The sequence below is a fragment of the Nannobrachium achirus genome, assembly GCF_963921795.1.
Source record: "Nannobrachium achirus genome assembly, chromosome: 12".
NCBI lineage: Eukaryota > Metazoa > Chordata > Actinopteri > Myctophiformes > Myctophidae > Nannobrachium > Nannobrachium achirus.
The window spans coordinates 43,417,775-43,440,013 of record NC_137832.1 but is presented as its reverse complement, the minus strand read 5'-3'; the positions used below and the strand labels follow the sequence as shown (position 1 = coordinate 43,440,013).

The 22,239-nt window shown below is 46.4% G+C and overlaps 1 protein-coding gene across 1 annotated transcript in view; it reads right to left on the bottom strand.

The window, feature by feature from the left end:
* gpat2 (glycerol-3-phosphate acyltransferase 2, mitochondrial) overlaps positions 1-22,239 on the bottom strand; it is a 71,623-nt gene that overhangs the window by 35,575 nt on the left and 13,809 nt on the right. The window contains exons 2-3 of the mRNA XM_080738650.1: positions 6,310-6,416; positions 595-705 (exon numbers count right to left, since the gene is read on the bottom strand). Coding sequence (XP_080594776.1) covers positions 595-705; positions 6,310-6,375 — 177 coding nt within the window. The 5' untranslated portion in view covers positions 6,376-6,416. The remainder of the gene's footprint in view (positions 1-594; positions 706-6,309; positions 6,417-22,239) is intronic.

Sequence of the window (22,239 nt, the reverse complement as noted above, 5' to 3'; positions counted from 1 at the left end):
CGGAGAGTCATAGAGCTCCTGTAGCAGACTGTACAGAAACAAATAGGTCCCTTGGATGCTATCACCTGTCATTACCACTTTATTACTGCCTATCATTCTAACCCACTGCAACTTCCCTTGTGAATGGAAACCGCCCGCCACTCATCTAAGTGGTGTCTAACATTTTTTTTTCTTTTTTTTTACCCATCTGAAAACTCAAGGCACTGATCTAAAAATGTTTGATAACTGCACTCAAGGGGAAAAAATCAAACCTCGGTTCGAAGTGAAGCGGTGAATTTTTATTCTATGTGTTCTAAATCTATACATTCTGTGTTCTAGATCTATACTTTCTATGTGCTTTGGTTCTATATTTTTATGAATTCTGAATGAATGAATGATTTTGTCTGGAGGGCCAAATTGGCATGTGAAGCTTGACCAATCCTCAATTGGTCAAGCATGCACGGGACATGTACAGGATAAACAGAATTGACCAATCAGATGGCCCACATGTACGGGACATGTACGGGACAGACAAAGCCACACCTTGGAAGCGGCTTTCACCGCTTCAAAAACACCTATAGGTGGACACAGCCCCTAAGAAGCCCATACTCTCACCAGACTGAGTGGGGTACACTGGTCGCAGCATTGGCCCACGGGGGGCCTGAACTTGGCCAGGAAGGGGACCACCACCTTCAGCTTCCTCTTGATCTTCAGGCCCCATGACAACTGAGAATGGGAGACAAAAAATACGTGTCTGTCAGGTATTACTTTACAGTATATATACTGTACATCACGCATGGATACTGTCATAACCTCAGTAATCCACTGTACCTAGTATTAGGCAATTACAGAAGTGCATACTTTAGTACAGTAAGTACACAGGCCTGGTTATTTACTACAAACCACAACAACAAGAGCCAACCACTGCTTAGTGTTGGATGAAATTACATGTGTAAACACAGACAGTAGTGTGTGTGTGTGTGTAGGCGCGCACATGCACAAGTACTGTATGTACAGCACAGGTGTGCGCAAGTCTCTGTCTGTGAGATAAAGTGCTGTACTTGAGAATGGCATCGATTAAGGTGCTCAGGTGTGTATTGGCCTCATGAATCTCCAGACGTCTGTAATATAATGTTTTCTTTCCCCCCACGCTTGAGCAACTGTGATAAATTGCAAACAAAAAAAGAGTAGCTGGCCGGATGTATGGAGAACCGGGATGACCTAGAGAGAGAGCTGAATCTGAATTGATACCTTGCGAGACAAATTACCATGGGCAAGGGAAGGAAGAGGTAAGTGAACACAGTGCTGTGAGTTCACTCTGTACACGTAAAGAGAGGGAGTGAGAAAGTTCCAAGCTGAACCTGAAATATATCAGATCTAATACAGTGGATTTCAGATTTCAGGTTCAGTTTGAGAATTGCCAAAACAGCCCCAGGAGTACAGGCAGGAATCTCTACCCCCAAAGAAGATGAGCATTAAGAGAATTGGACTCATTTGAGCTGAATATCGTTCTGTTACTGTACATACCATGGCATACTGTACCTTGAACTCCAGTGACATGACATTCACTCAAACATGTTTATAAACTTGGTTCTGAGCCTAGGGCCTCTACCCCAAGACCTAATGATCTCCATCATAGGGCAATCTCATCTGCAACCTGTCTCCTTGCGCTTCCCTTTTGTCTGACAGGCCCACTCTTAATTTTTAGTAAAGGTTTATCCGTCTCTGTCCCTTTTTTCTGCCTCGTTTCATCAAAGTCTTAGTTTTGACAGCATTTTGGGTGCAAATCCGCTTATCTCTGCACACAGCAGAAACACAGCATGACAGAGCATGGACTCTAATATTACATTAAATAATAATCGGAACGATAGCTCAGTCAGAATAAAAATGCCTCACCTCAATTTGCACTGGTCCAATATGGTTTTATCCTAAGTACAGGTAGTTGTCAATCGGTATTCAGGTTATAATTAACCTTTATTAGGCCATAATAAGCAACACTTATTCCGATCATTTATCATTCTCTCCTGTTGGAATAACATTCTGCACGTTTTCAGTGATTGGTCACAAACAAAAGCATTACAAAAATAGAAGATGATGTTCTACTTTTTGTCAACTATTTTGTCAACAATGGCCCGGGTGGCCTTCTGACCATGGCCTGGGGCAATAATACTGTATACCGGTATGCAAATATGCTAAACTAGGCCTATTCAGAAATTCCTAATTTACAGAATGAGCAAGGCAATGTGGTATCAGGCTTGTGCATATGCGATCACACCCGCTGGTGCAACCGACACTTGTCTAATCAACTTACCAGATGCACATTATGCAAAGGTGCATCATTTCATGCTTGTTCTAGCCCAGGGGTCAGGAAGAGAATGTGAGACCCATCTATCAGTCCTATAATGTGGGAGATGCGATGCCTGCCCCGGACGTTCTGGCCTGGCAATCTCCAGCGCCTCTGGTACAGTCGTCTAATTGGCTCGTTCACCATGTCCACTTAAAACTATACATGTTTTATTGATGGCGTGTTTATGATCCCAAATTCTGCTTTTAACTCCCTCTATAATGTCTCTCCTCCTCCGAGACAATGGTGAGTGGTAACTCACTCCAATTTGTAAAAAAAAAGAAAAAAAGTCATGAATGGTTGTTGTGTCATTCAGATTTTTTCATTAGTAGAAAGAAGAGCATAAACTAAATATTGTTCCAAGGACACATGGGGTCCATTTAGAAAATGTACGGGCTGAGCCACTTTGGGCATGTCCCAAAATAAATGTTCAGTATGTTCTGATTAAATGTTTTATTTAGTGTTAGTTAGAACAGAATTATTTTCATTAGGCTGAATAAATTATGTTCAAGTAAATGCAAACTCAGTCATTTGACGTTGGATAATGGATAATGTCTAATTTCAAGAACAGCACAAGTACAGTCAAAACAAAAAAGATGTAGTACAGCCAAAACATCCTGTCTAAAAGGAACACCCCCAAAAAAGTCTTTGCGGCTTTGTTTCCGTTTAAAGTCGTTGAAGATGTCGGGGGTAAATTACCAGAGGTCCACAGGTAATAATCCCATCTCACTCTCATAATTAAGTAAATAAGAAGGTTGCTGAGGATTATTGTCGTTATCAACTGAGAAACGCAGGAGTCTATCCCAGTTACAATGCACTAGACCCCTGGGAACTAGAGTGCTGAGATCTGCAGACAAGCAACTGCTGATAGAGCTCAATCCCAACAAGGTAACCAGGGGCGCTTGAGAATTTGCATCTGCAGCCCCCAAGCTATGTAACAGCCTGGCCTACGTACCCTATTAGTTCAGATCAGTCCATCAATGTTTTTAAAACTGTGCTTAAAACTCACCTATTTTCTTTGGCTTTTAGTTCCACCTAAGCTATTTTTGTTTGTTTTCGTGTTATGTTGACACTTTACATGAATATACTTTTGCTTGTATTGTTTAGGAGGGCTTGTCTGAGGAAGAGCTAGAGAGACTGTACAGCACTTTTGTCAATTTCGGTTGTTTTAAATGTGCTTTATATAAAGTTTGATTTGATTTGGGAAATATATTGCTGAGGTGGAGTGTCACACCTACCATTAGCTCCCCTACTTATCGCACAACTTGCCTCACCAAAGCTGTATTACTCATACATTGAGTTGGTGGTGCCTGGAATCAAACCCATGACCTTGTGGTTCAAAGGTGCAATCTCTACCAACTGTGCTACCCAGACACAAACCATCATGCACAACTTCATCTGAGGGTTCCCCTATTGGACTCACACTGGCTGTGTTTACATGGGCAGGTATATTCCACTTGTATACAGAATGACTGCTCATTCAGAATGAAAATGCTCATGTAAACACCTCAGAATGGGATAGAATATCCATTCAGAATTGAATGAACTTTCATTCCGGTCTGGAGGGGTGGTATATACCGTTTGAATCAGAATAGACTTTTGTTCAGGTTCCTTGTAAACGTTTGGGTATGAATCTCTATTTGGAATGAGTTAATTCTGAATGAATAAATGTTGTGCATGTAAACGCAGCCAGAGTGCACATAACCTAGGATACTCATTTGCCTGCTTAGCCTGATAGATTTACTTTGTTAAATATGTGCAAGACAACCTAAGTCATTGACAGCTACAAGCTGAGGCATCCTGATGGCTCACTGCATGATTAAGAAGGCTAAAGTCCATCCCGCAAGTGGCCTGTGTTCAAAACCAACCCAAGGCTATTTATTGAATGTCACACCCACTCTCTCCTGTCTGACTGAAATGAAGCAAGAATGCCCCAAATAAATCTTAAAGACCACTACAGCTGGTAGTGACTAATCCTATTTATGTCTGTGACCAGATAGAAGTATCACCGGTTGCTACAACAACGCCACCCCTAATCTCCTGAAGCAAGATCTCACTACTACATTACCTTAGTAACAAGGTATACAACCTTATACAGTACATCCTCCTAGAACTGAGTGACAAAGATTTACATCACTTGGTATCAAGTCCAATGTCACCAGAAAGCCCAACCTCTGTTTCAAATGTTTTTATTATTAAGCACAGCATTACCAGTAAGAGGTTGTAGATTGGCAGGCAAGGAGTGTGTGTGCAAAGTTTGGCATGGATAGGGGCAACGGTGGCGGAGATATGAGTGGGCAAAAGTGTGACGTGACGTGACAGACGGACCGAGGGACTGACAGGCGGTGGAGGCTTTGATAGTAACTGTGACCTGACGGTCGCAACAATCATACTTCCTTTTTCCTCCCTTTTTTGTTGCTTGATAGCCAACTTCAGGGTTCCCACACATATTTACAGATGATTTCCAAAACCTTTCCAAAACCTCCAAAATACATTTATACATACAAATGTACAAAAATACAATTTACAGGCATATATAGCAATAATTCATTGCAATATTGAGTGTTTTAGTCCAGTGTGCAATGCCCAAAGACAGGCAGTGTAGCAAAAATAACGCAAAGAATGGTATACTAAAAGAAAGGTGGGTTCCACGTCCACCACGCATCAGCCAGGTCAGTTTGGGCAGCCGATCCGGTGCATCACAGGAGCAGGACAGTAATCAACAGAGGTAAGGGGGCAGCACTGGAGCAATTCAATTTCATCAGGAGCCGATGAAGATGTAATTCACTTTGAAACGGTATCCCGTTTGGTACTCTTTTTGCACCTTAATAAAAAAAAGGCAGTTGAATACATCCGAGTTGCTCCAGTGCCTCCTTCTTACCTCTATATATAGAATGGTAGGCCTAGCTACAGTATACCTTTGTGTCTAAACATGCAGTAGACTGAAAGAATTCCATTCCAAATTACACAACCCATTTTTGCTAAACCACCTATATAAAGGCATAGCGCACTGGAGTACAAGACTCATTATGGCATCCGACCATATTACATGTTACTACTGACCGAGACCACCTAAAATCGTACAGCAATTTACTGAACGATTTGAGGTGGTTTCAGTCAGTAGTCTACTGTTCCTGATTCAGTGTGAGGGAATGAACTGCCAGTTCAGAGTGACGATCCAAAGCAGGAAATAGTACTAGTTAACATCTTTTTAGTGAACTATACTGTAAAGAACGATAATTCCTATCATCATTATTTGTGTCACTTGATTGATTCATACTCGAATGAGGGCATCATGTCAAGAACAGATCTACAAGCTTACAACGCATCATGTTGAAGCACGTGCAAGCTTGTAGGTTGGTTCTTTTTGTTACGTGACGTACGGTACACTATTAGGCTGCAATCATGCAACCCGTTTGGCTTATGTTAGATATTTCATGTAATATTAGACATGTTTCTGATTAACCAAATCAATAGCTCAAATCAAATCAAAACGATGCATACTGTAGGTAAATATTCTTCCAGACCTTTTCCAGGAACTGGCTATTCGAAGTGTGACCATCCCTCCAGGCTTTGGGATATAGAATCTGGTCTCAACAATCCACAACGGTAGATGCTACTGGATTGTTACCAGTTACCACCCATGTTCCAACAACCCTCATGTACTAAACCAGAGTTACCCAAACCTTTCCATGTCAAGAACCACCAAATAACCATAGCCTCTGGGTGTGGGTGTGTGTACATGCATATACAGTGTGTGTGTGTGTGTGTGTGTGTGTGTGTGTGTGTGTGTGTGTGTGTGTGTGTGTGTGTCCAGTCCCACTTTGAAAACCTGTGTGCTAAACAGCCTTTGTTCCAATTATTCCCCCCCTATTGTTGCTCATCTTTATGTTAAAATGTTGTTTGAAAAATGACTGGCACCATCCTGTACGCTGTATAACCTGTCAGGCGTAGTGTAGGTTGTAATGTAGGGATATTGGTCTTACTACTGGTTTCTTCTGTTGAGTTGATGGGGGGACCATCACTGTGTTGAAGTCATCTCCTTGTTCCATGGTGGGCTGCCTCCACAGCTTTACACTCCTTCCTTACACACCTACCAGCATAAATAAAAGGAGGTACAGTTTAGAGCAGAGGTTCTCAACCTTTTCAGGCCACAACCCCCAAAATAATTATATTTTAACTGGGGACCCCCCCCACCCTGACGAGCACTAAGAGTTGAGGCATTAAAGTTGAGGCATACATTTTGTATAACATGGTTCTATTGTGAAAATAGACGTTCTACATGCTCACAACGCCTTGCAACGCGTGTAGAGCATGTAGATTGTCTATTTTAACAATTTCTGCCTCTAATATTTGTCAATTTGGACAATGTTTAATTTGTCATATTTTGTTTAGAGGTATTAAAAAGTCCTTAAATTGTCACTTTAGAAATGTGTAGATACCCTCTATACACTTTAACTTTATGTTGGTTTGTTTACTGTTGAGAGAGAAAACAATGTTGCACATTAAGTTAATCATCTGGGGACCCCCCAAAATAATTTGGGGGCCGCCCTGCGGGTCCTGACCCACAGGTTGAGAACCACTGGTTTAGAGAGTATTGCTGCATAGCAGTGATATGTGTGTGTTTGCATCTGCATGCGTGAGCAGGTGCATCATAAATATTGAGCTGCAGGGTAACATTGTGAGTTTTTCAGCAGGCAAACGTTTGGCGAGTGTGCTTTATCTTTTATCGCTTCAATTTCAGCAAATACAAGACATACTTACGTTTGTGCACGCACGCCACGCATGCACCCACCCACCCACCCACCCACCCACACACACACACCGTCTCTGCATTTCATAAAAAAACATTTAGTCCTCCAGTCCTGGTGAGGGAACGTTGCCGCTGCTCACCCATCTATCACTCAGTGCCCATAGCTACAATTACATCTATCCATCTACCCCCCCCCCCCCCCCCCCATTTCTTCCCCCCTGCAATCTTCCCTCAAATTCATACCTCGTACCGTTTCCTTCATACTTTTCTCATTAAGGAACAGAAGTTTCGACTTCACCCAGTCGCCCTTTTAGAAACTTGTTTGAAAATGGTTTAGAAACGGTAGGTTCCGTACGGAACCATTGTTTACTTAGATATGGAAGGATGACCTCCCACTTGGGTAATGACGCCCCCTGGCGATCATTCAGAGAAACTACTTCAGCTCCCGTACTAACGTAGGTAGGAAGGGCCTGTCACTCAAACCGGAGTGACCCGCCTCCAGGCTATATAAACCCCCGGAGGCGGAAGTAACATCCTCTTAATACCACTCTCTGCCACATTCAGTGAAACAGAGGGGCATTACGTGGGAGGTCATCCTTCCATATCTAAGTAAACAATGGTTCCGTACGGAACCTACCGTTTACTGTCAATATTCCAGGATGACCTCCCACTTGGGATTCTTAAACTCCCCTCTAAGCCACAACCTACTCTCATACCCCCACACACCCCTCATACGGGTGAGCACAGCCCCAACGGGCGTGACCCATCACCCAGAAGGTCCCAGGCCCACCGGACCTGGGTGTGAAGGCATGAGAAAATAAAGAGAGACCCTGACAGACCGAAGTCCGCCTCATTCAACTAAATGAAAAGGACAAGTCCGCCTTATAAGTAAGACACACTATAAGGAAAACACAGGGTCCCCCCAAAGTACCCCAGGTGGCTACATGCCCACCTGTGGGAGGGGAAGATCCGACTCCTCTATGACGTAGAGGAGGCAACTGCACCCAGAACCGAATGCGCTAGCGAAGAGGATTCGATATCCAGGTGATAGTAGGCTGCAAAGGTAGAAGGCGAAGACCAATTCGCCGAAACACAAATCTCCTGAACGGAGACTCCCTTTGCCAGTGCCCACGAAGTAGCCACACCTCTAGTGCTATGGGCTTTAAGTGCCGCCGGCACTTCCACACCCGCACTAGAGTAAGCCAGCCTAATAGCATCCACAATCCACCTCGAAAGAGTGGGTCTAGACACCGGCTTTCTGACAAGAACATTGCCCATTTCTACAAAGAGCTGAGAAGAAGCTCTAGAACCAGCAGTCCTGTCACAGTAGGCCTTCAATGCCCTGACAGGACAAAGGCAATTCAGCCGCTCATCCTCCGCCGAGACAAACGGAGGAGGATGAAAAGCCAGAAGAACAACAGGCTCCTTAGGAACCACCATGTTCTTAGGAACAAACTTAAGATGAGGCTTGAGCAACACCTTGAGATCATTGTTCATAAACTGCATGCACTCCGCAGACACCGAGAGAGCTTGCAGGTCACCAACTCTTTTAGCCGTGGCCAAAGCCAGCAAAAGAGCCGTCTTGAAACTCAAAAGTTTCAAAGGCATCCCTACAAGCGGCTCAAAGGGAGCCCGACATAGGCCCCCTAGAACCACCTGCAGATCCCAAACTGGGAACAAAGACCTAGTCACCGGCCTCAAACGTTCAACTCCTTGCATGAACTTGATGACCTCCGGGACTTTAGAAGGTGCCTTGCCCGCCACCCCCAGGTGACAGGCATTAATAGCCGCCAAATACCCCCTAAGGGTAGAAAATGCTAGACCACTTCTCAAGCGGTTCTGCATAAATTCCAGAATTTCCTGGGCTGACGCCACATGAGCCACCACAGGTGGAACACGCGACTCACACCAGTCCTCAAAGGCATTCCACCTTCCATCATAAGACGCCCTCGTAGAGGGCGCCTTAGCACTCTGAATGGTATCAACCACTTCAGAAGAAAAACCGGCTGCCAGCAGGTTTAACCTTTCACGTGCCAAACCCACAGGTCTAGGACCTGCAGGCCTTGGTGGAAGATCTCCCCCCTGGCCTGACTCAACAGGTCCCTGCACTGAGGCAGCTGCCAACCCGGTTCGCAAAGGAGAGGGGCGATCGCCGATCTCCACGTGCCCTTGTAGGGAGCCACCAGGAGCATCTCCAGACCGAACCTCCTGACTCTCTCCAGAGTGGGTCGGATTAAGTCGAAGGGGGGAAACGCGTACAGTAGACCTCTCGGCCACGTGTGCGCTAAGGCGTCCAACCCCAAGGGAGGACTGCCCTTCACCGCGAAGAACAACGGACACTTCGTATTCTCCGCTGACGCAAACAGGTCCGCCACTGGCTGACCAAACTTGCGAAAAATCTGGCTCACCACCCTGGGGTGGAGAGACCAATCCTCGTAGCGAGGACCTCCCCTGGACAGGAGATCTGCTCCGCTGTTGAGGAGACCTGGGACGTGTGAGGCCCTGATCGACTTGAGGCGCGACAAGCACCAAACCGTCAATTCTCGAGCCAGACGGTCCAGTGGCAACGACGACAGGCCCCCCTGTTTGTTGACATAAAACATGGCCGTCGTATTGTCTGTCCTGACCAGGACGTGACAATGCAAAATCCAAGGCTCGAAATGCTTGAGCGCCAGGAGTATAGCCATCAACTCCAAATAGTTGATGTGACGACCCCTCATCTCCAGAGGCCAAAGCCCCTGCGCTGTGCGCCCCTCGAAAGTGGCTCCCCATCCACTGAGACTGGCGTCTGTCGTGATCGACTTGTGGGAAACCACCTCGCCAATCGAGACTCCGCTGGTGAGGAACCCCTCCACCAGCCACGGAGACAGGGCGATCGCGCAGGAAGGGGAAACCGTAACCTTCTTGTACTTCAAGGAGGGCGGGATCCCGAGGGATAACATCCATCTTTGAAAAGGTCTCATATGAAACCTGCCCAAACGCAACAGATGTACTGCGGAAGCCATCATTCCCGTCAGTACCATGCAACTCCTGTAAGTGACCTCCTGGCCCACTTGAAAGGAGTCGAGACATTCCCGAAACCTGTCCACCCTCTCCTCTGAGAGACGGGCCGACATGTCGGATGAGTCCAGAAGGACCCCAATGAATGTAAGACGACTTGCTGGAGTCAGCATGCTCTTGCCGTGGTTGACTATGAAACCTAAGGCCTTCAGGTGAGCCAAAACCACTTGTGTGTGACGCGCCACTTCGTGGGCGGAGCTCGCTGAAATCATCCAATCGTCGATGTACGTCGCCAACCTGACGCCCTGCCGTCTCAGCGGGGCGATGGCTGCTTCGGTCACTTTCACGAAAACCCTCGGGCTCAGTGACAGACCGAAAGGGAGTACTGTATACTCGTACAGGCGACCCTCGAAGGCGAACCGAAGGAATTTCCTGTGTGGGGGATAAATCTGGACGTGCTGATAAGCATCCTTCAGATCCACTGAACAGTGGAAATCCCCTTGCCTGACCGACCGTAACATGGTGGGTACTGTTAGCATCCTGAAAACGTACTTCTTCAGGTACACGTTTAGTGCCTTTAGGTCCAGGATGGGACGTAGCCCCCCCCCCTTTTTGGGCACCAGGAAATAACGGCTCCAAAATCCCATGCGGGATTGGGTCCTGTCCAGCTCCACTATAGCACCCTTGCTTAGCAATGAGCTGATCTCTTCTCTCAAAAGACTTGCTTTTAAACCACGTGCTCTGGTATGAATAACCCTGCTCGAAAGCGGGGGTATGTCTGCGAACTGTAACCTGTAACCCCTGGTTATCGTTCGAAATACCCAATGGCTCGGGTTGCATAACTTCCACTGGCGCGCACAGCGTGCTAGCGTGTTTTGAGCGAGAGAAACCCCACCACTGTGCTTCCGTGACGGCGGAGCTTTTTGGCGGTCGGACCGGAAGTGGGGAACCTGCGTATCCGTATCCGGAACGACCGGATGCGGAGCGCAAGGGTTCAATAGTCCGCATGGCGGAAACACCTTCTGGTTGTACCGCTTGACTAGCGGAGCTATTTTGCGGCGGGACCGGAAGTGGGGAACCTGCGTATCCGTATCCGGAACACCCGGATGCGGAGCGCAGGGGTTCAATAGGCCGCAAGGTGGGAACACCTTCCGATTGTACCGCTTGACTAGCGGAGCTCTTTTGCGGCCGGACCGGAAGCGGGGAGCTAGCGAATCCGTATCCGGTGAAACCGGAAGCGTTCGGTTTTGGCTCGATAGAGCGACAGGAAGAGCAAAGCGATTCGACTGATAAACAGACTCGCCCACAACTAAAGCATTCTCCCCTGACAGGAGAGGAACTTTTACGTTTAATACCTGCTCTAAGGCCTTTATGCTTGTCCCTTGACCCGGGCTCATAGTAGGCCGACAGAATTTCTGACTCAAGGTTAAATTCATAGCATCGCTCACGCGAGGGAAAATCCACTCGCGCGCATGAGGAACCATATAATTGTTTGACGTTAACATTACTGGTTGCTGATAAAACCTCTGACTGATTAAAGAGTCCTGACGGGACTCCATCATTCTTACAGGAGGCATGCATAAAGGATTCATATTGTCGACGCGAGGGATATCCCACTCGCGCGCTTGAGGAACCACATAATTGTTTGACATTAACATTACTGGTTTCTGATAAAACCTGTGATTGATTATCGAGTCCTGACAGGACTTCATCATTACTACAGGAGGCATGCACGATGGGGTCGTCTGTGCTAGTGCGAGAGAGTTGGACAGAGACAGACTTTGTTCTTTCAACATGTTTATTGCCGACACAGGAGGCATCAAAATTAACATTTTCATTTCCCCGACACGGGGTACCGAAAAACGCCCTCGTTTGGGGGGAGGGGGACCGAGAGACACCTCGGACCCCCGCCCCAGCACAATTCCCCTCTTCAGAGTGTCATTTGCGCTGTCCCCTACCGCGGCCACCGCGGTATGAAGACTGCTGCCTGCCATCCTTGGACGGGCGGCGCGGCTGAGCGCGCTCGGGAACCACAGCCTTGCTGCGGGGCCTGTCAGGCGCCCTGGCTGCAGAGGCTCCCCTGGAGGAAGACGAGTGCTTCTTAAAAGAAGCAGAGCGGCCCCTTTCCTTGGCGCGGGAGGAGCGGGACGTCCTCCTAGCTTGCTGCGGTTCATCCTGTGGCACTGTGGTGGACTCGACGATGTCCTTAGCCGCCTTGAAGAAGGTAACTCTACCCTGCAGCAGCTCCAAGCCCCCACCCATGAGGGTGGTGGGACTGTTCTCCATGTTTATGAGAGACTTGTACATCTCCCCGCGAGGACCTAGAGGCTTCTCGCCCACGTCCCTCTTAGGCTCGAGGTCGACATAGTCGAGCCAGCGGGCTCTCTCAGACTGGAGGTTGTAGTCCATGGACCTGCCCATCCACTTAACCGCATGCCAATTGACCTTCAGCATGATGTCAAATAGAGTGTTCAGTTCAGCTGTGTGCTCCCCCGTGGGCAGACCTTTGACCAGGTCCTTGGTGGAAGCGAGCAAGAGCTGGATCAGATTTAGGTCCTTAGCGGCCAGAGCAGCGGACCGGTAGGCGTTACGAGCCCTGTCCGACTGCAGCTTGTCCTCCAGGACAGTGAACCCCGGCGGGTTGGTGCCGACGGGGCCAACAAACGGCCCGTTTTTAGCCGTGCCTACATCTTTGTACTGGGGTCTGACGGAACTCAGAAAAGATTGTGCCAACAGGTGGTCCAGGTTAGGGCAGGTGGACATGCCTGCCTCCGCACCGCCCACCAAATCCAACACAGAAAAAGGCAGCTTCCTGGGGTCTTTATGTGTCTTCCATGAGGAATGGAGGGCCTTGGTGAAACCTTTCACCAGCGGCAGCCTGGAGAGGACATACGGGGCGGGAACCGAAGGCTCCTGCCCGGGCATTTCATCATCATCCTCGGCCTCTTCAGAGGGGAGAGGAGGTGGCAACTCCTCTCCAACTCTGGCCAGAGCTCTCATGTAGACTGTGAGATGATCCAGCATTTCTGCTGCAGAATCGACGTCCTCTGCTCCCGCTTCACTCGCTTGACTGGCGGGTGGAGGGGCAGTGGTGCCTGAGGAGGCCTGGGAGCTCCCTGCGGCGTCCAGTTGACGTGCTGGAGCCGCAGGGGCATTACCTTTCACAGTGACCGTGAGTCGAGAACCCTCGTCCTCGACGGAGTCCTCCTCCTCCTCGGCCGTGTATCCAGAGTATTCAGAACCAGAACCCTCGCTCTGACAGGAGCTCAGGTCCGACTCTCGCCTGAAGGTCTGGACTGTTTTGGTGATGCTCACGTCGAGGGGGACGTCCCCGACGGTCACATCCAAGCGTTTCTTTTTGGGCACCGCGCCCGAAGGGGAAAAGGCTACCGGAGATTTCGTCTGGATGTTAGCCTTCTTGGTCGCCTTCTTAGCGGCGACTTCACCAGACCCGCCAGCTCCAGTGACAGTGGAGCTAGCTGCGGTCGGTTGCGCGGCAGGCGGTGTCTCATGTAGCACGGCGCCATCTTGACTTGGAATGGCGCGCTGGTTGCCAAGCGGATCTCCGGAAGGCAGCGCCGCACCTTGACCAACGGTGCGGGCCGCCTGGGGAAGGAAAGACTGGGCTGTGGGGTTGAGAGCAGTGGACCCACCTGGTGGAGCGCAGGCCCCGAGGCCTGCCCTGGCTAGGAAGAACCGGTGTATCAGTACATCGTGGTCGTAGGCCACGCAGCAGTCACAGAAAGGTCCTGCTCTCCCCTGAGGACTCAGTGCAGAGAAGGCGTGTGCAACGCCCATGCAGCCGACACAGAGATGGTGAAGATCCTGTCCGTCGATGAGTCCTGGACAGCCTGGACATTGCCTCGGCAGGAAGGCCAGAGGATCCATGGCGAAGCACTGTAGATAGAGTTAACCAGAAGCAGACGAGCTAACAAGCTAACGGCTAAGGCTAGGCCACGCTTGATTCGGGCAGGGCCTGAACAAGCGGTAAGCAGTGTAGCTAACGTTAACAATAGCAGACGAGCTAACAAGCTAACGGCTAATGCTATGCCACGCTTGCTTCGGCGGAGGCCTGAACAAGCAGTAATAATCCTTTGTTATAAAAGGAAATAACCGTCGATTTAGGACGGAACAAGAATAAGTATTCTTAAGTACGGGTTAATTCAACACTCGCCAGTGGGCGACTCCAATGCCACCGCTTTAGGCTAATGCGCGAAGAATAATAATACAAAGGCTGAGTTTCAACTTATCTGAATGTGATATCGCAGAGAGTGAAAAGAGGATGTTACTTCCGCCTCCGGGGGTTTATATAGCCTGGAGGCGGGTCACTCCGGTTTGAGTGACAGGCCCTTCCTACCTACGTTAGTACGGGAGCTGAAGTAGTTTCTCTGAATGATCGCCAGGGGGCGTCATTACCCAAGTGGGAGGTCATCCTGGAATATTGACAGTAAACTATAGTTTCAAAGTTTGGTGCTTGTGTCTGCATGCAAGGTACTGTCAGAAACTACTAGGGGTGGATATTGGCAAGAATCTCGCGATGCGATACTCATCACGATACTTGGTTCACGATACAATACATCACGATACATTGCGATACTATTGCGATACGATACTATTGCGATACTATTGCGATATATTGCAAAATAAAAAAAAAATTTAAAAAAATTGTCGAGCTTAAAATACATACATTGAATTAACTGAACATTGGAAATTCCTCCTAATGAAAAAAAAAGTTTCCCATTCAGACAGGCAATATTGCCATTGATTATTTTCAAGGCAAAAAACACACCATGTCACTCTCTTTCAATTATATTCAATAACAATTCTGCTTACTTGGTTAATAGCATATTTCTTTAAAAGCAGAATCAATAATAGGCCTATTTAATTTAGGCAAATTTATTTGGAGGAGAAAAGAGAGTCAAGAAATGTGTTAGTGCCTGCCAAAGATGTTTTATATACCTGTTTTTCCTTTTTGTTTATTGGTTTGCTGTACAAGCTCTAGTTCCACACTATACAGTCCAGTTGGTGGCGGTAATGCACCCTCAAAGGGTTGCCAACCGCCAATAAACTCGAAAGAAGAAGAAGTCAGTCAGGCTAATGCTAAGCGTGTAAGCTAGCTCCGGTAGAACTTGTCGTTTTAAGGGAACTAAAAATGCTATCCTGGACAACAAGTGCCAGGTTCAACAAGTGTTGTCCATATCTACTACTCCCATGGCCATGGACTTTATTTGGAATTGTTTGTTTGTTGTTCTTGTTCAACGTGAGTCACGCACACATGCACGCACACGCACACACACACACACACACACACACACACACACACACGCACACACACACACACGCTCCTCCCTCCACTGATTCCACTCTCTCTCTCTCTCTCTCTCTCTCTGTCTCTCTCTCTCTCTCACACACACACACAGAGCGAGGATTAGAGCCCATTGATTACCGCATGTTATGTTCTTTTTTTTCCTCCAAAAGTATCGCGATAGGGCGGCCTGAATGATCGATACAGTATCGCCAAATACATGATCGCGATGTATTGCCATATCGATAATATCGCACACCCCTAGAAACTACAATGGAATGGGTATGTCTTTAAAGCATTGGCGTCAACAGAGATAATTGAGTTTGCAGTAACCTGGCGAAGTTAAGAGTTGAGTGAAGCTGGGTTCACACTCTCAGACAGTCAGAAAAATCGAACCTCTGTTCGAAGTGGAGCTGTGTGTGTGTGTGTGTGTGTGTGTGTGTGTGTGTGTGTGTGTGTGTGTGTGTGTGTGTGTGTGTGTGTGTGTGTGTATTGCAGTTGATGCTCAGGGCAGGCTAGACTCAACAGCACCTCTCTGGTCACCCAGGGTTACTACATACAGGCTACATACAGACCCACAGACCCACCCACATACCCACATACCTACACAGTACACACACGGCCACGTATAGGGAGCTTGAGTTCCACACAGCTCCAAAAGAAACACACCCAAGCTTCTCAGACAATAACCCCAGATAACATTAGCGGTACAAAAGGAATGTACACAATCACAATGTAACATTATCTAACTTACTGTAGCGAGACAGATACAGAGAGAGAAGTTACTTTGCCATGTGGTCACCCACAACAGAATTAACAACTTAAACCCTCTACATTTAGTTGACCTGGGTTCCCACTAAAGGGCCATTTATAGTTACGTATGGTTGATTTTGTGTACGTTTAGGGGGCGAGACAGTACGTACGGTAATTGCGTTGACATTCATACTTACCGTACGGTCTCTGTGTACAGGGTTCAATAAAGCCTATATGTACATACTATATCCACTAGATGGCACCCAAATGCATCTTCCCAATGAGCAAATGCTACATGCTACATACATAGCGCCTACATTGTTGACAGAGAGGTTTATAGACACCCTTGGAGGATACACTCGGATTGAACGACACTAACCATCGGCGCTAGTCACTGTGCTGTCTGGGTATAATATAAAAAGGACTGCAGAATGGATGAGCGTGGACACATGCCGCCGACAGTTAATGAGCCACGGTAGCCACCCAAACCGACCCAAAACCGCAAAAATCGCGTGCACGGGAGTGGAGAGAGACGCATTCGAGAGAGCTCAGCTGGTAGAGAGCGCTGATTAGGCTGACATGCGGGTCTGCGTCCGGCCTGTTTCACTGTTCAGCGTGTACTTGTGATTTTTTTGTTTGTTTTTTTACTTCCTCCTACGAAATGGATACAAGAAAAAAAGACGAAACATTTCTCCCTCTACTGCCCCCACGGTTGACACAAGTTCGCCACGGGTAGTTCATGTGTACGTACGTTCTTATCGGTTTTTATCCGTCGGGTTGAGTGTTGTCCGTAAGGTTACGGAGACAATCAATTACGTCCGGACGGCCGGAGGAACCGGATTAAATCACTCTCCCCCTCCGTCTCTTGTGTATTCCTGCAGTCCTTAAGTACTACTATGCATGGTACTTAAGGGGTCTATACCTGGCCCCCTCCTTTTTACCCTCTACACCAAATCTTTGCCAAAAATAGCCTTTCTACAAGTACAAGCAGATCTGCCATTTTTGCAGAATGTTTGCCTAAAACACACATAAAGCAACCACATCTATCTTCATATCAAATGAATAATATGAAAGGGACTACACATTAGCATGTTGGAGATATTCTGCTGTTATCGTTTATTGTTGCTGCGTGGTTTGTGCCAGTACTGCAGTGTACGAATTCACATGGCTGTGTTCAAAGGGAAAGGGACATTTCGTTGTTCGCGATGCCGTCCCTCCGTCTCTCTGCCCCATTAATGTGTCTAATTAAAACCAAGACATCCCCCTCTCCCCACACCCTGCCATGGGGAGATGTGCTAATTCAATGGGCTCAGGTTCCCAGATTCATTGTCGTTTTCCCATGGGAAACCATTGACATCGATTAGACAGTCTTGCCTGTCCTGCCAGTCAGGAGAAGGAGTGCACAGAGGAAAGGAGTCAGAGAAGGAAAGGAAGTGAGAGGAGTGTGTGTGTGTGTGTGTGTGTGTGGGGGGGGGGGGGGGGGGGGGGGGGCATCTGCCTATATCATAGCAGAGGCTCTAATGGGGTAATCTGTCCCTTTTGGGAATACAAGACCACAGGGAACTGGTTACAGATTGCACATGCTAATAATGAGCTACCGCTCACTCATACTGTACTCCCCTATTTGTTAACAAGCTACATCACACACACACACACACACACACACACACACACACACACACACACACACACACACACACACACACACACACACACACACACACACACACACACACACACACACACACACACACACACACACACACACACACACACACACACACACACACACACACTGCACATTAACCTAGAAACTAAATTGTGTAATTCAAATCAAGTTATAGCGTGGGCGTCACTGATCCGTGAAGTCTCTCCCTAGCAGTTAATTTATTAATTAAACTTAAACTAATATGCCAGGGAGGGTTCGCCAACGTGCCATCTCGGACTTAAGTGGAGCAATGATTAGGAAGGATGAAAAGTCACAGGCAGGTCAGGGGAGTGAATGTTGTTGCAGTGGGTTGGTGAGACTAAAGTGGGGCTGTCACAATTATTACATAATCGTCTAATCGCAATTATTTGACATAATCGCGATTATTTTTCATAATCGTCATAATCGTTTCCATGTTGAACATTTTTCACATATTTAAAAAATCACACCCGTGTGAACTGAGCGGTGGTGAGGGGATGGGGAGATGCGTCTTGACCCAAGGAATCCAGGGAAAAAACAGTTTTTAATTTTAATTCTCCGATCTACGGTTCAAGAGTTACGGGGCAAAACGTAAAGTGGGCCGTTATAGGGCCACCATGAGGCCGAGTGATGTAATTATTTTTCGATTCATTCTTAAAATCATTATGAATCTCCTCTCCGAGGTTTGAAACTGTAGCTCCTATGGTTTACGAGAGAAAAATAGTTGAAAGTGATTTCTTGCAGTGTCCCATTATAAGTCAATGGGGACAATTAAGCGTCGTTTTTTGCCGATTACGTCGGCATGGTAAGGCGGATCGGAACGAAAGGTAATAGCACACCATTTCCGGCCGAGCCGCACATTTTGATGTATATATTGAGCGAGTGGCGTAAATGGTGCGGCACTAGTTACGCGCCGAAGTTTAGGCTACATACACGGACGGAGACAGACAGACAGACCCACACACACGGCCACGTATAGGAGCGTTGTGACCACCGCTCAAAAAATAGTGTAAATAGCAGATCTACAAGCTCACAACGCGTCACGATGCGACACGTTGTGAGCTTGTAGATCATCTATTTCCACTATCAATGTTCTTTTTTAAGTATAAAGTTGTCAAATATGTCAGTAATTTCTTTGTATATTTAGGTTATGTGTCATATCTACCATGTGCAATTTCAAAGCCTATAAGCCAAACAGTAATGTAATTGTCAACGACAAAAACACAATTAAATCATTAATCGCAATTATTTGAGTGACAATTAATCATCATGTAAAATGTCATAATCGTGACAGCCTTAGACTAAAGCCTGATCTACTTTAGCCCACAATACATAATGCAACACGTTGTGTGAGAGGCAATTTGTAGCATGCGACACCAGTGCGCAGCCAAGAATAAATCAGTTTATCATTCAACAGCACGCTGATTGGAGGTCTTTCAAATCTACTTTTTATCTGTTCCAGCGGATGTTATTATGATGCCTATGTGGAGACTTTAGAGGGGACTTTAGAGTGGATACAAAAAATAAACTCCAGCTCAGTCAAAGGTTTAACATGTGCTCACTGCCCACCAACTCACGTATAAAAGCCTCCCACCATGTTTGATGGCCATACAAGGGTTTTTAAATTGTTAACTGGGGCCACTTGTCTACTGAAGAGGGGGGAAAACACATAGCTCAACTAAATTGGTGTTCACCTCTTAGTACAATAGAGCCCATTCATTTCATTTTGCTATCTGGTGTAAACATACCAGGAACTATTCTCCAGTGATGACGAATGCATAGCGGAGGCAGAGAATTTTGTTCTTAATCTGTACATCACAATAACGTGACATAAAAAAAGAAGAGGAAAATCCGGTGCACTAGGCGTTGGCACAGGCAGCCGGTCTTTGACATGCTAATGAGCTTTGTCAGACAAGCCAATTGGGAGGAAGGATTCTGCTGAGCAGGCAGACCGATAACGCCACAGGGACAGCAATGTGATAGGCATTTATTTACACTCAACATCATGTAAGCCAAGGCTGTTTCCAAACGAATGGCAGTGTAGTAAACACATGCATGCATACACGCACGGGTCGTGTGCACGCAAACACACACAACCAGGCTCACACAAAGGCGTGGGCGAGCACATTCACCTAGAGGCATCAATTGTACCTCTAGGCCTATTTATTTCACAGATGCACACACGTGCATGGAATGCAAGCACACATAACAAAATTATAGGAGAATCAGTGTGTCATGGAGACATTGGATTGATATTGATTTACACAAATAAGGACTTCAGCAGATCTCTCTGCTCACTTCCTGCCAGTGGCACGGCGTGGGTTTCCTGCATTATAGGTACACATTTAAACTCGCTGCGAGAGATTTAGAGTTTTCAATCCAAACCGAATCCCTCTGGATTACTTATAAAAACACAGCATGGGATCCTCCTCTTCATCCAGCCTTCTCTTTGTTTTACTAACCTTTCCTCTTCTCCCTGTTGTCTATTTTTGGCCATTTCTCAGCTGGGCTCCATTTCGCCTCTACTGTACACAATCCAGCATTGGCAAAGTGCGAACGAATGTGCCATTTCAAGGGAAAAGTGACTGTATCGCCAAATAGTCTTGACTGCAAAATAAACACTTTCCTTTAATCATATTATTCTCTGAATGGTAGGTGAGGTCACACATTTGAGGGGGGATTTTGTGCTTCCTCTAGGATTACACATGTGCACATTAATTGGGATTGTTACACAATGTGGGGCAACATAGTTAGGTGTCCAACTGTCCAACCACAGCTTCTCTTCAGACCAGGGTTCCCAAATGTGAAAGAAAGCAGTCTTTAGAATTACATATCTGCCACCTTCTTATATTAAAACACAACAATATGACAACACTACCAGAAGGCTTCAGACCTACATGAATACTTAAACAAAAGGAAAAAAATAAGAAAACTGTCCAAAACAATTACCGACAGCACCCTAGCTTACACGATAAAGACTGTTAATTATATGAGCCAGAAAAATATGTGTGTGTGTGTGTGTGTGTGTGTGTGTGTGTTGTGCAAAAGATGTTTCAGGGTAAATTGCACCAGCGCCAAACAAGGACAAGAGGGCAAAAAGAGGACAGAAATTAGCAAAAAGGGAGAGAGAGATGGGTGATTTTTTACCCTGATGTTTGATGTTCTCTAATTAAGCATCATTAAAGCAGACAAGAAACACATAACAAAGAGCCATGCCAGTGCAGCCCCAACACATCCTCTCACAACGCCACTCCCAGTGTCCCTGAACACACGTGAGCTGGGTGAGTCCACACACAAACACACGTTTGTAATACTATAATTGTGAGGACATAAAAACATTCTTTCTTGGTCATTTTAACCCCTGACCCTACAGCCACATGATGTAAGCTTGTAGCTGTCAGCTGTCTTTGGAGCAAGACACCCGCACGCAACCCACATGCAACAAGTACGTTTAAATCAGGTTAATAACTCATAAGCCTAAGCCTGAAACCTAAACAACTTTTGAACCAGGAGATTTGTCATCAACCCCCCCCCCCCCCACACACACACACACACACACACACACACACAGAGAACAGATGCTTTTGGACTGATACAATCTATCTGGGGATAATTGCACTGATCAGTCAGTCATCTGATCCTGTCAGATAAATAACGGGATTTTCACTCTTCTCATCTTGGCCTTCACAGCACACGAGTTGCAATAGGGACCAAATCAAATCCACACACTCCATCCTCCGTCTCCCTCCTGCTATGTTATTTTTCACCTCTCTCCTCCTTGAGTTCTCCCTTTCTTTCTGCCTTTCTCCACCTGTCTCTTGACAGCCATGATGTTTTATTAACTACCTTTGGCTACAAGATACTGGAGCTCATCGGCTCTGCTCTGGTGCTTTGTATTCAGCTGTACTGGCCAGAGAGCTCCAATCCAAATAGTTATGCTTAATTTATGATGGCTTGTATGTCTAAATCTACATGCCCACAACACGTCACATCACGATTAAAAAGAAGTGTAGAGAATGGTTGTCACACTATTGTCACAGACACTATTAGCCGGTTCTTAAATTGTTACCCTCTATACGGGTGATCGGTAATAGCCTATAATGAATCCAAAGTTTAATTTAAGGGGTTTCATTTCTATATGCGTGGTTCATATGAATCAACATAAAACAAGACAAAACATACAGTCTACATATTGAATCAAATAGTTCTAATGATCAAGTTACATCAAATAGGCATAAAAATATAGGGCTACCTACTGTATTAATATAGTTTAAACTACTAAATTCGATCAAATTATCTTGGTACTAAGTATTTTTTTTATACATATGGGCTAGAGTAATTAAAGTAAATGCTGAACATTTACCAACAACTTACTTTAGATGCACTGTGCACACCAAGCAAAGACTGCAGTAATAATG